General features: G+C 44.1%; 1 protein-coding gene across 7 annotated transcripts in view; it reads right to left on the reverse strand.

Annotated features, from left to right (window-relative positions):
* Positions 1-17987, reverse strand: part of JCAD (junctional cadherin 5 associated) — a 90808-nt gene that overhangs the window by 6016 nt on the left and 66805 nt on the right. For 5 of the 7 annotated variants that reach the window (XM_024214423.3, XM_024214424.3, XM_024214426.3 and 2 more), the window contains 2 exons: positions 12870-13228; positions 923-4665 (listed from right to left, as the gene is read on the reverse strand). In XM_024214423.3, coding sequence (XP_024070191.2) covers positions 923-4665; positions 12870-13168 — 4042 coding nt within the window. In that variant the 5' untranslated portion in view covers positions 13169-13228. Of the gene's footprint in view, positions 1-922; positions 4666-12869; positions 13229-14206; positions 14269-17987 lie in introns of all 7 variants that reach the window. The other 2 variants (XM_024214427.3, XM_024214428.3) reach the window with 2 other exon arrangements.

The following is a 17987-nucleotide window of genomic DNA, read 5'->3' on the forward strand; positions in this document are numbered from 1 at the left end:
GAAGTGGGGAAAACAAAAGAAACATTAGGTATTGGGTTATCAACCTGCCTACCAAGTACCATGCATTTATTCTTTCCAACCAATTTAAAGTCTCTGAACAGGTGGCATGCCTGACTTTATATAGAGCTATTGCTACACTTCTCAAGGGTACCCATTAATTTAATTAGCACCTCACTATGTTCAAAAGACCATATGTGAGAGTTGATCAATTCATAAGTTAACTTGGAGTTACTTAAGAAGCAGACAAGACTACTCTTGACCCAAGGAGCAGAGGACTCCAAAGCATATGCTGAAAGATTCAGCCTCATGTTTTCTCTGGGGATATCAGTTATCTGAAACATTTTGTATAATGTCTCATGAATATTATCTAGACAATTTCAACCCTGAACATTTAACCCTTTCCCTGTGGCTTCAGATTAGAATATAGCAGGTTTATAAGTCTGTTTTTTATTTCTTCTCAGTCCTGATGTGGTGTGTTCCTATCTATTGACTATAGAATAGGACTAGAATTGACTTTGAGAATAAAAACCTGGATATTCATGGAAAGGGTGGGATCATAATGTATGAGCGCAAAACCAGGGCAGGTATTGTGAAATTTCACTTTATTTTTGACACATTCAGTCTTCTGAAGCCGTTAGGTAATGGGGAAAATCCTACAACTTTATGAATTAACTTCAGTAATCAGAACCCAAGTGGCTGCAATAACTTAGAGGATAATGCTTACTGCAAGAAAACTACAATTCTTTATTAACAACTAATCTGTTTATAGCCTATTAAATTACTATACTAGCAGCTGTAGTATGTGGCAGGAGGTAAACAGGAAGATTACTTCTTTTGAGGATACCACAGAGGGAGTAGATGTACGTTCCCTGTTAAAACAGAGCCCAACTGAATCACAGATAATGGTAAAACTGGGCCTTACCTAAACAAAAATCTCGGTCAGCCTTCTTCTTCCCTATCGTAGTTACGTGTCCATTTTCATCGAGAGAGATAATGCGCTTGGAAACAGCACCTGTGTGCACCATTTTGCGAGAGAGTTCATTACTGTTGAGTGGCGCATAGCTTCCTCTCTCCTCTTGCACCCTTGGTGGTTTCTCCTCATCTACTTCCTCCCCTGAATCTGCACTCTTGATACTCAGACGTCGCATACGGGAAACCGAGTCAACCTCTTTCATTCGCACCAAACGATCCATGACTGTTCGGCTAGGGGGAGAGGCAAGTTTGCCTTGTAAGGTCTCAATCACCTTTGAGGTGCTTCTAACTTTCTTTTCCGAGCTTGGAATGATCACGTTTCTTTCAGCAAGTTGATGCGTAACAGACTTGCAAGGCAGGTCTGGATCCTCATCTTGCCTGTTGAGATCCGCACGCTGTTCAAAACCTCGCTCCGTTACCAGAGTTTTAGATCTGGCTTCTAGGTCAGTGCTCTGGTATTCACCAGCCCAAAATGGGAAGTCTCTCTCGCCAACAAAGAGAGAACTTTCTGTCCAGCCACACTTTCGTCTGCCCTCATAAGAGCTGTCTTTTGTTTCTACTTTGTCACGTACTGTTCCCCCTACTGGTAATTCAGGATCCTGGACACTATTTGCAGGGCTGGTGTATTGGTGGAGGCCAGTTCTGTCCCCAGGAATTAGAGACTCCACTGCTACCTCTATACCCAGAATCCTTGCAGCTCTTGCCTGCAGTGACTCATTTTGGGGGATCTCCATTGCATTTGCATTAGAAGAAAAATCAGAGTTGTTAGCACCTGGTTCAGGGTGAATATCCAGTCCCACAGACCTCAAATCTGGCTCAGAATGACCTTGATTTCTATTAGTTAAAGACAATCTTACTATAGATCCTCTCTCTAAAAGTTTATCACTCCTGGGAGTTGCGCTTTTGTTCCGTTTTACAAAATCTAACATATTAGCTATGTAATTTCTATCTTCTTTTGTCTCCTTTAAGTCCGCATGACTGAATGGATTACTCTGATTTGCATTACTTGGACTACTGGACAAAACTCTATTGACTGGGCCTGAACTTGCTTGCTGTTTGTTTGTTCTGTTCTTGGCTTCCTGGTTTCTTGTTTCTGTTATCACACTTCCATCTGCTGGCTTGATTAAACTACCGCTCTCTTTTGCATTCAAGGAGCTTTGTGATCCAACACAGATATGTGGATCATCAGACTTAAGCTCTGTACTCCAACTTTCAGACTTACTTTTAACTCTTCCTTGTTTAAATATAGGAACTTCTGGTACCACAGTTTTTAGCTGCTTACAAGGCCTGAGTTCCTGGGTTGATTCATCCGTTCTGGAGGTCCCTATCTTTGTAGGAACACAGCCCTGCTTTGTTCCCTCACTCTCCATGCCATCTTCACTACTAGTGCTTTCTTCCTGTTCTTGGAGCTCTTTGTTCAAACTTTCTAACTCACTTATTGCATCCCAGGGACGGCGACCAACAGGTTTCAAGAGAAACTGACCAAATAGTTCTTTACTCTTGCAGGGAGCACTTGCTTCGCCCTTGACCACATCACCCCTGGGAATTGTGCCAGTTTCCCTTTCCTGGGTGGGCATGGCTGTGCAGGACCCATAAGGCTGGCTCTGGTATGCCTTTGGTGAATGTACCTGAATTACGGAGGTGGCAGTCCTTGAAAATGCACTATTGCTGGATGGATTGAGGTTCATCTGACCTTTCATATTGTATGTATTCTGCCTACATTTTCTGTCATCGGGGGATAAACCTGCCTCTTCTGACCCAACCAAAGATGCTGTACAGGCTAAGAATTTTGGAGCCATCAGTTTATTATTTGGTTTACTAGGTTTTATACCATGGAAAAATTGTGAGCTTTTAGGGTCTTCAGTGAAACAGGTCTGTGTTTGCTGGTCTTTGTACTGATCACCTGGCCAAGAGCCAGAGTATTTGAGTTCCCTGTGTTTTGTAGGCTGAGTAAATCTGAGGTCATTCATTTGTTTGAACTCCTCTGGTTTCCACAGCTCTTGTTTTTGTAACTCGGTTTTATTGGTCATGCTTCCTGTGAGAGCTTGTAACTCCAAGTCGGTGGAAGACATACTTAAAAGACTTTGTTCTTGCAAAGCTCCACTGTTATCAAATTCATTCTTCTTATCAGGGCTCTGTGTTAAGTTATTGTTCCTATCAGTATCTGGCAGATTTGATTCAGATTTAACTGGGATGGACACCAAACAAAATATAGTTTCATTCATTTTTTTCTTTGAACTCTTTTTGCTCTGCATCCCAGTTCCAGGTTCAAACTTTTTTACTCTAGTAACAGTCTCACAGGTGCTATCCATATGTGGGTTTCTTACAGAAAGGTTGCCCTTTGTGTACTCCTGATTAGTTTCATTTTCAGGGGGGTGATTATCTGTGTCACCACTGTCTCTTTGGTCAGGCAGGGCCCAGTTTTCCTGATCTCCATTGGATGCTGCCAACCACCTGTTGCAATGTGAGGTGCTGTCAGGAGTTCTCTCACCCTTTACAGTATTTAGTAAGTTTGATGGATCCAAAAAGGCACTATTGTATTGTAGTTCGATAGTTCTCTCCTGCAAAGCAGTAGGATTGGTCCTACATGTATTTTCAGTGTGTTTAGTGTTGTTCTGGAGGCTCTCGGGATGTGCTATTTTAATATGCCGTATTCGAGGATCATCAAAAGGAATATACTGAATGGAATTCAGGTAGTCATCAGTGTGCCTGGAATGGCTTTGTTTTCCATGAGGAAGGTGGTCATCTTTGCAGTGTTCACCCCCAGTTTCCAATGTGCTAGTGGAGGGTCGATGGCTGCTGAGGGTCCTCTCTACTGAATGCCGCTGACCGTTGTCAAAGCACAAGTCATAGTTAGGCACTTCATTGAGGGAATGCTGATTCACACTTGGCTGAGGTGGGGACTTGTAAGATGGAGGTGGTATATAGACAGGGGGCTCTAAACCAGAGTCTGGAATGTAAATGTCTTGCTTCAGCTCATTACCTTTGGCTAAATATGAAACGGGCTCATCTATTTGCTGGTGGTCCTGAAAGCCACTGGTTTCTACAGGTGCCCTCATCTGTCGGTGCAGTTCATAGGAAGGGGGTTTAAGGGGTCTGCCATACTTGGGCTTGGCCAGAGGAAGAAGGTGGCTTCCTGTTTCCCTGGGTTTTGTGAATTCCAAAGGCTGTCTGTTTTGGGGACCAGAGGGTGCTTTAGTTCCACTTAGGAAATGATGATTATTCACCAGGGAGGGTATTTCCACACACTTCAGGGTCTCTGGTGAAAGAACTCTTGGCAATGATTGTGATTTCCCTTTGTTATGGGAGCTAAGTACATTGTCTCTCAGGCTCAATGAGTATAGATCTTGAAGCAGTTTCTCTCTATCACCATCAGACATTTGTCTTCCTAATTTTTTAGGTTGTTTCCAGCTTTCTGTTCTTAAACTTTGCCATTTGTAATCACCAGGCACTTTCCAGGTCTCCTGCAAGCCACTTCTTGTCACACTCTCTGTTCCTGCTCCTACCTCCAGCTGACTTTCTTTAGCATGTCTGTACACCTCATGGGGTGGTGCCAATCCTCTCATTTCAGAGTCTCCTTTGTCAGTGTAACCCAGTAATACACTAAAGTCTTGTCCTCTTCTTCTCCAGTAGGCCAGATCTTTATCAGTCTTGGGCCCCGAAGACCATGCTAACAGATGTCTGTCATAAAACCTGCAAAAGAAATGCAGTGTCACAGGCAAGCTATAAAAATGCAGTGTCTTTCCTTTATGGGGAATTTTATTAGAGGGTCAAATGCTGAATTATGCCAATAGGGTTTCCACTCTCAGTTACTATAAATTTATTCACAACCACAGGACATTAAAATCCTCTCTTAGTAATTAACAGAAAAATTTTCTCACAAGCAAGGAAGGTGGCTAAGCTATATACACATGCATGTTAGCATGGCATTTTTTTGATTGGTATGCATAGCTGTTAGAAAACAATTTACACAATGTTGTATGCTGTGCAGATATGTAGAGTCCTATTGAATATATACTATAAAAAGTGAATTGACTATGCTAAACAAGGCTTTGAACCCTAATTTCTGCTCTCAGTTACATCAAAACCTATTGACTTCACCAGGGTTGTACAGGGGTAGCCAAGCATAATAGAATATGACTCTAGATTTAAAAAGAGAACGCAGTAGGGGGAGTTTCTTAACGTAAATTTCTGTAAGAAACAGGATTTTGCATTACAGCACAAGGGTTGAAAGAGAAGATGGTTCTGGTTAATTTGATCTTTTGCGTTTGTTTTAAGGAGTAAGTCTCTCTAGATGTTTCAAATATATCACCATTGTGGTATGAATCATTTTATGTGAATATAGTTCTAATGAGATTTTAACTATCAGGTTAATTTTTGTGTGTAACCTTTTAAATTTGTTTCTAGCAAAACACATCACTGAAACATGAAAAAGGAAGGATAAAACAAAACACTTTAGTTATAGAACTTCAGATTTCTAAATTAAATCCAGCAGACAATATCAGATCCTTCCCATGTTTCGAGACATGGTGTGAAATACTTTACATACTATTCCAAAGGAAAATGGATGGCTTTCTGCATTAAAAGTTTATCTTTTAGTTATACTGTGGTTCTGCTGTTCTTGTAAATAAGGTGTCCAAAAATCTAACTGCCATTATTTTACTATGTAACTGCCACCAGCATAACACAAGAGAGAAAAATCAAAATTGACATAAATAGGACAAGAATGTAGCTGGAACCCAAGAAATTCCTTCCTCTTCCCCCACCCTGATATGTACAGTCTGCTCTTGGTTTCTGCCAAAAAACTAATAATCTTCTCACAAAAAAGGTTTAAATAGATAATAAAATTCAGAATTCCTAATGAAAATGTAGCAATCCACATTCAAGAACACTCTTCAATAATTTTCTTTTACGTATGCAAACTTTATCCTATCAAGCAAAATGTTTAAAACAAATTGGGATAAAGACTATTTTTGTTTTAAGTCTGATGGATTAAAACCCATCGTCTGAACAAAAAGTTCCCCATATAAAATACAATTTGCTATCTGGATCCTGGTCAATATTAAAAGCCTGTATTAATCCATGGGCTATAATGGGACATCTCCTATATTGGAAATTTTACCACAGTTAGGGTGAAAACCACTATATCTTTCAGAATGAGGGAGTCTGCAGCTGACTGTATGCTGTCAGCCTTTGGAGATTACCAAGGCCACCTCTGCTATCTTTATGTTTTCTCATAATGCTATAATGCTGTTGTGTAGCTATTGACTGGAGAGACTGTGAGTGACTGGGTCTAGGGAACAGACAAGCTAGGCATTGTTCTGTGCAAGATCTTTTAAATGATATAAAATATATGGAGAGACCAGTCATACTAAACTATTAAAACACACCAAGTACAAAATCACAAGCAGTATTTATTCAAGACTATGTAACATCAAAACCACTGGAGGGTCTTCTAGGCAGTAAATCAACACTGAGGTTTAGTGATCACTGTTATTGATGATGGATCAGTGAAATGCCCTGGCTATACGAAAGTAGTGTTTGTGAATAACGATTGGGAAAGTGTTACCTAGATTTCTAGTGGGAATCCACCAGAAAACAAAAGAAGAGTCAGCCTTCAATGTACGAAATTATGTGAATGTTTCCCTAGTCATAATGCATGCTTCAGAGGAGAGAAAATCCTGCCTCATTAATAGCGAGAAGGTAACCACATTTTTTTTTACAGAAGTTGTTTAAACAATATTTTGTAGTTATAGTAACTAATGAAGTTCTAAACATGATGTAAAACTCCATACTGAAGATCTACATTATGTCATCATAGCAACTAGAATGCAGAAAGCATGTTTAAAGAAAGGTAATGTTAGGGCTTTTCTAAACCTTGTAACTTATGTATATTAATAAGACAGAGAACATTATTCAGTTTATATCATGTGACTCATAGCAATTAGAGTCAGGAATGAGGATAGTAGGGGCGTGGTATGGAGAAAAATCCTGGGGGGAAAAAAATTAAACTACTGGATTGAAATGTTGTTCGTATTGTTATTTTGGGTAGAAGATAGAAATTTTAAAATCTTTCTCTCCTCCAACCCCCCTGCCAATTTCTCTTGTTAGAAGAAAATAGTAGTAATGTAATAGAAAAGAAGGCCTATGACCCTACTTTGAGTGAAACTTGAGGTGATTTCAGAAGCAGTACCACATCTACCATGACAAGTAAAAGCCTTGCACTAGTTCACATGGAGAAATAATTTTGTATCCAGGATACTGTGGCCATATCCACAGCTGAGAATATAACTGAACAGTTATCATGGAGAGAATGAATAAGAGGCACCTGTTGTGAAAATTTTTGATATCTGGTAACATCACCGCTTACTGTGCAATTCTGCCCTACACTACTTGCAATATAACTGGTGATACTAAAGCAAAAACAAAAAAGTTATATAGTACACCTTCCCTCTGTCAAATCAGCCCTGCTTACCAGGTCTTCAGTTGGGCGTCCCATCACTGAGGCACCAAAAACCACCAGACATTTTTGAAAATGTAGGCCACTATATTTAACAGGATAAATCAGTAATAAGGAAAACTTGTTAGCCAATCCATTAAGAGCTGGAGAGTAGGGTCAGGAGACTTAGATTTTATTCTCCACTCTGCCAGTAGCTTGCAGGGTGGCCTTGTTCGAACCACTTAACCTTCCTGTGGCTCAGTTTCCTCATTTGTAAATTTGCGCTAATACCCAGCTTTGTAAAGCACTTTGAGATCTTTGGATAGAGGTGCTGTGCGAGTTCTAAATATACCTTATTCAGGACCCAATCCTGCAAACACGTACTCCCTGGTGCTCTATTGCTTAGTCCCATAAGCATGGGGGGATCCAGGAGCGTATCATGTTGGATGGTGTTTACAGGATCATGACCTATGTGGTAAAAACTCTTTTCTAGCACAGCTGTTCCTATAGCTCAGGGGATCTCACACTGGGTGTCGGGACCCCTCCGGGGGTCGTGAGGTTCTTACATGGGGGGGTCGTGAGCTGTCAGCCTCCACCCCAAACCCTGCTTTGCTTCCCGCATTTATAATGGTGTTAAATATATTTAAAAGTATTTTTAATTTATAAGGGGGGGGTCACACTCAGAGGCTTGCTATGTGAAAGGGGTCACCAGCACAAAAGTTCGAGAATGACTGCTATAGCTAGTACACGTGTCCTGTCATGCCCATTTGCTATCTCTCTATTTTAAAAAACACACATTGGAAATATTCTGGATCAGAGTTTCTTTGATTACTTCCCTAGATGTGGTGTGAATTAGTTCTATCTGAAATTACACTGATGACAAACTTTTAAACACAATTTTGGAAATTTTTAAACAAAAGAGCAATTGTAGCGGTATTTGAACTCAGTGCCTTTGCCAACACTATCCACTAGGCTGCACGGTCTCTGGTCATCACCCATCAGAATTTACAAGTGTGACTTGGTTACACTAATAACAATCACTACGCAGTATCTGGAGTTCAAAACACTGTATGTCCATTAGTCCTCAACACACCCTATGAACAATATTTTCATGGAAGAGGCCACAGGGCTTTAAATTCACCCCACAACTGTAGGAATTATGTAGTTTTGTACAGGTCTCCATAATCTACTATATCCCAGATTGGGGGCAGTTCTGCTAATCACTAATCAGCAGGGATCCTAGAAATCTGTTCTCTGAGGAAAAACACGGAATCTTTAGTTTGTATATTTTACAGCGAATCTTTAGTTTGTATATTTTGTGAAAAAATAAACACATATCAATCATTAATTAAACTTTACTGAAAATCCCATTATCTCTGAAAGTATCATGCGGGGCTGCCTGCCCGAGCCCCAGCTGCCTCGGAAAACTAAAGTTCAGCATTTCCTTTTAATTGTGGAAAAACGTGGATTTTTAGGTTGTTTTAAATCAGAGAATTTAGTTTTTAATCACGGAAAACTAGAATCCCTGCCAGTGGCGTAGCTAGGACAATCAAATTGGGTAGGCCCCGACTTTCGGGTGGGCGGGCAATGACTGGGGGAGGGTGTAGGGGAAGGGGGAGGAGGAGGGATGGAGAGCCCGCCTTCCCCCACCCCCTCCAGCTGGCCCTTACCGCTCAGCGAGCACCAGAAGATGAGACCGCCCAGAGCACACAGGCTGAGAGGCGTGCCCATGGGGCGGATGGGGCTCGAGCTCCGCGCACCCCTCTCGCCGCCGGCTCGGTGTCTATCCGTCTGGGTTCCTTTCCTGCCGGCACCATGTGCTACTGCCCCAGTCTCCGGCCCCAGCACTAGCCCCGCCCAGACCCACCCCCACTAGGCACGCCCCCGCTTGGGACAACTCACCCCCTCCCAGCCTGTGGATTTGGGGGGCTCTGGCCCCGATTTGGGTGGGCCTGGATGCTAAGTGGGTGAGCCGCAGCCCACCCAGGCCCACCCAAGGCTATGACCCTGATCCATGCTGACCAGATGCAGCTCAGGAGGAAAGAAGCAGCTTCCAAGCCTCACCACTATTGCTTCTACATCCACTGCTCCAATTGGTTAGGGAGGAACCATGTGACCTTAGTTCTACTGTCCATTGCTGAAAATCAGGATGGGGAGAAGAGCTTCAAACCACCAGCTCCCCAGGAAAAGAGCGGTGGAAGCTCCCTAAAAGTGGAGGGCCACCGGTGCCCGAACCATGGCCCCACCCCTGCACCACCCCTTCCCCCAAAGCCCTGCGTCTGTGCTGCCTCTTCCCCCCAAAGACCCCGCCCACTACTCTCTGGCCCCTTGACCCCCCCCCCATTGCTCATCCTTACGGCCAGTAAAAAGTGGGGCCATGGCCCCCAGCCCCAGGAGGAAACCTACTGCTTAACGGAGGCTTCTGGCTCCACCCCATCTCAGTTTTTCAGCCGGTGAAGCCAGCTGCTGCAGTCTGGGAGAGGAAAGGGTCATCTTTCCTTAACATTGTTTTAGGGCTCAAGGGAGGGAGTGCAAAGCATAGGCCCTGAAGGGGGTGGTGCGAAGCATGGGTAAGGGGGAGCAAAGGCCTCATACGGCGGTGCAGAATAGAGGGCACACCAAAAAATCATTTCCAAAGCGGGAGATGGAGAAACAACCAGACACAAGAGAAGGCCGTTGCTTAATGACAGGATGGGGACTGTTTGAGTTTCCATCAGCAGCCAACCTAATTAGCTACCAATGTTAATTAGATCAGTAGCTGAAAGAAAAATAAACTCTGCCCTCTAGAGGTGTTTGAGTGTCCCCATTTGGAAGAGAGAGTGTCTGCAAGATCATCCCCGCAACAAGTGATTGCCGCACAAGCTCTAATATTTCTCTCTGGATGCAAGAGAAATACATTGCAAGACAGAAAACATGGGAGTTTAAACAAAATGTGTTCCATAGACAATAACTGCTGGTGCTTGTAAGATTTCCTAGTAGGGCTGCTGTGTAGTAGGACTCGCTACATATAAAAAGAGAGGTACCTATTTTAATGTAAGGGCCACAACTACGGCAGTTCAGGCCCAATATTTGGGTCCCTATTTTAAGGGGCAAAAGGGAGCTTTTTAAAAATAAGATTTAATATTAAAACTACAGTGTAAGCAGATATGAAATGGGAAATAATGGAGTAGAACCTAAGAGGTTAGGGAGGGACACGCTGAGTGGACACCCAGTCCTGTTTTTTAACTCTACTCTTTTTAAAAGCTACCACAGCCAGTATGCCATATTTTCCCCATCCACACTAGCATTAAAAGACATTCCCCCTACATCTTGGCTATGGTAGACAAGCAAGCTAGTATTTTCTTGTAATGTTGATGTGCCCTTAATGTACTTACCCAGCTCCAAGTCCAACCATAGTTCTCCCTTCCACCTTCCGTATGCTCGGTCCTTGTTTGCCATTTTTCCATCTCTAGTAGTATATTACTTTGCTGCTGCTGACTAGTCTCTCCCCCTCCAACGGAGGGAAAGCCTGCTCTTAAAAGAACCTCTTCCACTGGCTCCCCAGCCTCATTCTTTAAAGACTGCCCCGCCCCCCTCCAAAAAGGGACCAAACAAGCTTGGAACCACACCGAGACCAGAGATCTTTTCGAGCTCCCCGGCTGCCTTACTGCTGCTGCACAGCTGTTGAATTTGCTCCTTTCAGTAATTCTAGCTGGGAAGAAAGAACACTTCTGCACCCAGATCAACGGCTTACAGGTGACCTGCAAGGGGAGGAGATGTGGAGGAGAGAGGAGAAAAGCCTGGCAGCCCGGGGATGCAGCACTGTTGTGCTACTGAAGGCAGCACAGGTGAGTTAGGCCAGCACTGGAGGAGAACGTCCCAAGACGTCCCCATTTGCTCACCCAGGATCTTAACACTTTCCAAACCCTTTGGACAGAGAAAGGTGGGGAGGAAACTGATCCTCTTTTTCTGATAACCACACAGTATATTTTGCCTTGCTTTAAATACCTTCCCAGTCTCTTTCCTTTGTTCATATTTAGCATACAAGCGGCTGCAAAAACTTGACCACTCCATACGCGTTCTAGACAGAGTCCTTCCTGTCCATTTTATTCCAGTTCAAAAGTGCACACACTGTACACGACGGGAGGTGCAGTGGTGCAAGCACATTTTATGAAGTGGTGACAAGAGCTTCCACTGAGTTTGAGCTGTTTTAACAAGAACTTACTGACACCTTCTCATATTTACTCCATGAGAGCTGCCTAAAAATAAAGATTGTGTCCCTCTTTGGTGAGGGAACTCCCCCAGAAGTAGCTGAATTCAGCTGGATACCCACCAGAGATCGACACACACATGAGAAATAAGGAGCTGGGTTCTGTTTTACAACTATTCATTTTCATAAGCAAAATCTTGTGTGTTTTTCCTTTGAAACCCCTTCATTGAACATCCCATTTTAAACATTAAGAATTGCAAAGTTTCATTTGAACAGTTTGCCAGCCCTGGAGACTGGTGTCCTAATTGTCCTCAGAACTGGTGCACATGGGTGTTTTCCTGCCAATGTGACTCAGCCTAGAGCTGGAGAGCTCAGTTCTCAGATTAGAGGGTAGTTCAGTATAAAGCCTCCTCAAACTGCAGTCATTCTACTGAGACAGCCACCAAAGGAACTAATTACAAGCTTTATGTACTCATGTGCTCCGTATGGGCACCTGAGTCCCATCAAGAGCACAGGGTGGGCAGTAGAGTTTTCCCATAGTGCACCATGTTCCTAGGGCTAGAATGTCGACACTGGGGAGTTCCTAGGCACTTTGGGATATGTTTGACTCAGGTCAGTGCATTGCAGTGTGCACTACAGATCCCTTGGTTCAAGCACAGGTCAGAAAATTATTAACCTAGGGTTAAAATGCCCAGGGTTCCTGACACAGGTCAGCTAACTTGAGTCCCACTAACCTTAGGTTTACACTGTAGACATAGGATATGTCTACACAGCAACTAGACACCCGAGGTTGGCCCATGCCAGCTGACCCAGGCTTGCGGGGCTGTTTCATTGCTGTGCAGGGTCCCACAGCTCAGGCTCCAGCCCTAGCCCAGAAGTCTACACAGCAATAAAACAGCCTCGCAGCCTGAGCCCCATGACCCTGAGTCAGCTGGCACAGGCCAGCCGTGGGTGTTGAGTTACTGTGCAGACATATCCTATGTGACCTGAGCTTCTCCTCCCCACCAGCAAGGCCTTTTGTAAAGGGTGTTACTGATTCATTAAACTGCCCCCTCCCCCTTCTCTCTGCTATTTTGATAAAGACTACACGCTACAAAAATGTTAGTGTGCTGCATGTAATATTTCAGTGCATTGCCAGGCACGGAAGCAAACCAATGGCTCACTTATCACAGGTAGAGGGTAAGTGGGGCTGAAGTCATGCTCAGTTGTCTGCCAGAATGAAAGGGAAGAGAGGAGAAAGCCAAGCCATTGCGTGACACAGACACTTACCCCCCTTCTGAAGTATGAAATGTGGACAAACCCCGGCGGTCTGGGTGGTAACTGGGACCAGCATGCCTCCCTTGGCTCCCATGACTGTCTTCACTGCTGCTCAAGTTGCCTTTTGCCAGTGGTTTCTTGTTGTAAATGTAGGCTCCAGAGTCTGTCTCAAACCCATTCAGCGTTCCCCGACTAGTTCTATTCTCTGTAATCTCAGGCTGGTATCCATCATTTCTGTTCTCGTATGAAGCAGAGGGATCTTTGGACAATTTGTATCCGTGAGAAATCAGGAGGTCCTCCACACTGAACATGTTGTGCTGGTTTCACTCACTGCTGTGCCACGAGAAAGCTCTCTCCAGCAGAATCCATCACTGAAAGAGGGAACAGAAGGCTGCTCTAATAAGGAAAGACAACTTAACTCAATCTGCAGGCTACTGGATGCAGAGTTTCATTCTCTCGCCTCAACATAATAAAATACATAAGACTGAAGCGCATGCAGATGCTGATGAATCATGTGTTGACCTTCCCTAGATAATATACCTAAATTTGTTCAGCCAGGGAACAGATGCAGAGCTGCTGCTGCGTCAGTCCATTTGAGTGAAGAATTTGGTGATGATTGCAGCTTTCAGATTTTGATAAGTGAGCTTGGGAAGCTTTGCACTGGAGATAAGCAAACCCTTGAGAAAGGCATTTTCTCCAAAAATGGTTTTTACTCTGATCAGGTGGAGCTGTGCTTTATGCTGGGTGGGGGGTTAGATTGCAGGGCAGCACAGCCTCCTCCTGGAGCCCTGCAAATTCTAGCAAAATTAGCTGGTGAACAAGCACAAAAATAATGCATAGCAACAAGAAAAGAGAAAAAGTTTATTATGTTAGCCCATAAAGGCACTGCTGACGTCCTGCTGTGCCCCCAATTAGACTCCCTTGTTTACAGTCTTTAAAGGTTGCTTTTCGGGGAGATTTCTTTATTGCCTAGGTGGGCCTGTTGAAATCTGTAATCAGCTAATAGGTGTAATACAAATCAAAGAAGCCAAGAAAACTGCATCTGAAGCCATGTGTGTTGTTGCACAATGATTTCCAAAGCAAATGGAATCAATCCAAAGTTAAAAGATTTTTCCTCCTATCTGCCAGCCCTACAGACTCAGCCGGAGTTCTTTGCTGATTGCACATTGTTATTAGTAATAGGTTCTGCAGATCAAATTAGTTGATCTGTAACAGTTTCTCTTGGCTAGCTCACCCTTGTAACCTACTATCTATTCTACTCTTCTAGCTTGTTATATTTATGGGGTACCAAGTCTTCAATGGTTTGGAACTTGGTAAACACTTCTGTAGATGAATAGATTCCAGCGCACCATCTCTTAGCTGTGCTGTTCTGCCACATCACTGAAGTGGGTGGATGAGACTTGAAATACGCCTAGGGAGCAAAAACATTGAGTAAGACACTCAATAGGACACTTAATAGGGGGCTTGTATAACATGCTCAGTGTTACATGTCCCCAGTAGTGGCATGTCTGCATAAAGAATAAGAACCTACTATTTCTAGAAGCTAATGAAGTTTCTCCTTCAGCTGAAGTGCTAGAGGCCAGTGCTTTGGTGCATGAACTCCTGGGTTCTGTCACCAAGGCTGATCTTTACAAAGAGTCTCTACTCTGTGCTAAAGAAGGAACTTCATTCACTGTTATCAATATGAGGCACTTTATATGGAGTAGGCACTAAAGGGGGACTTGACACATTTACTTGGTGTGTTCCAGAAGTCAGTTTTCAGCACAGAACCAAACTTTAAACAGTGCCTGCGCAGACCATGTAATTGTTACTTCAGGGTTTGAAAATAACTCCTTTCTAAACCGGTTTAGAATCTACACCAGTCTCTGCATAGAGCCTATAGAATCTGTCCCCTGTCCCCTCTATATGTGGTATTGTACACTTTAAAGAAATAAAACACTTCCCAGTAACATTTGTGGAGTGGTGGTTTTTTGTTTGGTTGGTTGTTTTTTGGGGGGCCAAAACAGGGCTCCTCAAACCTACTAAAAGCTACACTGTACTAGAAGAGTAGAATGATCAGCAGATAGTCACAGGGATAAAAAAGCCAGCCAAGAGGTACTAGTCAAATTAATGGAAGAAAGGAGTGGAATCCCTTTCTTTAAAGGAAAAGATGGTTTTGTTGTTTATTTTTAAACACTTCAATAACAGGAGGTGGGGCCAGATCAGGTCAACTCAAATGATTTCTCTATTCCTAATTGTTTCTAGAACACAAAGACCTGGACTTGTGAGAGGAGGTAAAATCACAGAAGACAGAACAGCTGGCTGCTAGAGCTATTCAACCTCTAAAGAGAAAAAGATCCACTGTGACTGCATAAACAATAGAATGCCCACTGGACAGCGCACAGGTGCAAGGAAGAAATGTGCTTTTCCTGTTATTATTGCTTGGGGGTCAATATTAACCCTTTCTCTCCTACTGCTGTGGATAGTGGCCAAGTGAAAACAATATTTGTCAGGGGTTGAAGGAGGCAATATGCAGAGAGAGAAACAGGCAATTTAGAAATAGACAAAACCTTTGGACCATGGGTCTTATTCTGATCTCACTTTCAATACTGAGAGTCATGAGTAACTTCAGTGAAATCAGTGGAGTTACACCTTAGGAAAAACCCAGTGGTAGCTGGCGCCCAAAATAACCCTTCAAGGTTAATCATATTTGAAAATAAAAAACTGGGGTAGCGTTGGGGAGGTGTTATAGGAAAGTCCTTTGGTGGGGATATGGGGAAGTGGAGCGGGGGGAGAAGGGGGATGCCCTCTCCCACATCAGTGCCCTGCTCTTCAGAGTGAAAAACTGAGACACTTCACCATAAAGGGCAGGGTGGGTGAACACAGTTCTCTCCTCATCACAACCTCTCTCTCTCCCTCCCTCCCCTCCTAGATAGGGTAGAGCTATCATCTCCCTGCTGTCTCCCCATTCCCACACTCACCACTAAGTCACCCCCATCCTCATTCACTAAAGGATTTAATTGCCTCCTGAACTCAACTCTGTAACCCAGCACATCCTACTCCTAGCTCAGAACCTCCCCAAGCCTTCCCAGCTTCCTCCAACCCAACCAGTGCAGACCCTGCCCCCCACGATGGTTGCCACCTCTGAAGTACAAAAAACCAGGACAACTGGGATGATTTTGAGAGCCCATAAAACTAGACAGCCGGCTGTGTGTATTGAGCATTTCCCAGGACAGCTACTTCAGAAAAAGGGACGATCCTGGGAAAACGTGGCCAGGTGGCAACCCTACCCTCATACCTATCCAAAAGCCCTTCCACTGCCTACCTAACCTCTCCACATCTCAGAACCAGCCCTTCAGCTCTGAAACCTTTCCCCCACCATCCATCTCTCTCTCTCTCTCTCTCTCACACACACACACACGTCAGAAAACTCCTCTGCAAGCACAGAACCTGCCTCCCTCCTACCAGACATCCACCAACAACTAACTCAGGACTACGCTACACCCACCTGCCCACCCACATGTACACTGCTGGTCCTGGAGAAGTAGAAGCAGCAGGGAAGGACTGTGGCTGCAGGTAGCCCTATACTCCACATCAAGAGAGAACTGGTTCTACAGGAACCAGTATTCCATGCTTTGTGCCTCCCCCTTTGCTGCCTTGGAGTCTATGGGCTTCAGAACCAGGACGACTCAGGGCAGCCACCTATATGACATCCCGAATCCAGAGACTGCAGAAGCTTCAGCCTCCCCCCAGTGGCAGTCAATGGCACTGCACACTGCAGTACCTCAGCTGTGCTACACAGCTCTGTCTCCAGCATAGCTGACATTATTGATAGGGCTTAGTTCCATTAGCTCCCAGTAAGGCTAGTATAAATGAAGTCAGGATAGATTCAGAATGGAAGACAGTGCAATGGGTTGAGTGCTAGACTGTGACTTGGGAGACCTCAGTTCAATTTCTTCCTCTGACACACAGCTTCTGTGTGACCTGGGGCAAGTCCCTTGCTTGTTCTGTTCCTCAGATGTCCATCATAAAATGGGGTTAGCAGCACTTCCCTCCTTCACAGCGGTATTGTGAGGATAAATACGTTAGAGATATTATAGGTACTTATATTGCTCCCATTGCTAAAACATAGAAAAGATCCAGCCCCATGTACACATACTGTACATATTGGGAATTTTCCTAGTGTTTCAAAGCCAAGGTTTCTACTTTTCAGGTGGGAGGCCAGTTCCTTTTACTAGGAGTAAGTGGATGAAATTAAGAAAAGGAAGATGTAAGTTGAATATGAGGAAACATTCCTGACTGCAAGATCTCTAATCCTGTAGAACAGTTTCTAATAGAAAGGGGTGGAAGCCCTGATCATTTTTGGTCCTGGTCTACACTATGAGTTTAGGTCAAATTTAGCAGCGTTAAATCGAATTAACCCTGCACCCGTCCACACAATGAAGCCATTTATTTCAAAATAAAGGGCTCTTAAAATCGATTTCTGTACTCCTCCCCGACGAGGGGAGTAGCGCCGAAATTGACATTGCCCTTTCGAATTAGGGTTAGTGGGGCCGCAATTTGAAGGTATTGGCCTCCGGGAGCTATCCCACAGTGCACCATTGTGACCGCTCTGGACAGCGATCTGAACTCGGATGCACTGGCCAGGTAGACAGGAAAAGCCCCACGAACTTTTGAATTTCATTTCCTGTTTGCCCAGCGTGGACAGCACAGATGACCACGCAGAGCTCATCAGCACAAGTAACCACGCAGTCCGAGAATCGAAAAAGGAGCATCAGCATAGACCATATGGGAGGTATTGGATCTGATCGCTATATAGGGAGAGGATTCCGTGCTAGCAGAACTACGTTCCAAAAGATGAAATGCCAAAACATTTGAAAAAATCTCCAAGGGCACGATGGAGAGAGGCCACAATAGGGACTCATATCAGTGCCGCGTGAAAGTTAAGGAGCTCAGACAAGCCTACCAGAAAACCAAAGAAGCAAACGGAAGGTCCGGGGCAGAGCCGCAGACATGCCACTTCTATGCTGAGCTGCATGCAATTCTAGGGGGGGGCCGCCACCACTACCCCACCTCTGACCGTGGATTCCGAGGAGGGGGTAATCTCAGCCATGCCTGAGGATTCTGCGGATGGGGAAGATGAGGAGGAGG

This window comes from Terrapene carolina, unplaced genomic scaffold (assembly GCF_002925995.2).
Source record: "Terrapene carolina triunguis isolate 2854851 unplaced genomic scaffold, T_m_triunguis-2.0 Scaffold111, whole genome shotgun sequence".
Taxonomy (NCBI): Eukaryota; Metazoa; Chordata; order Testudines; family Emydidae; genus Terrapene; species Terrapene triunguis.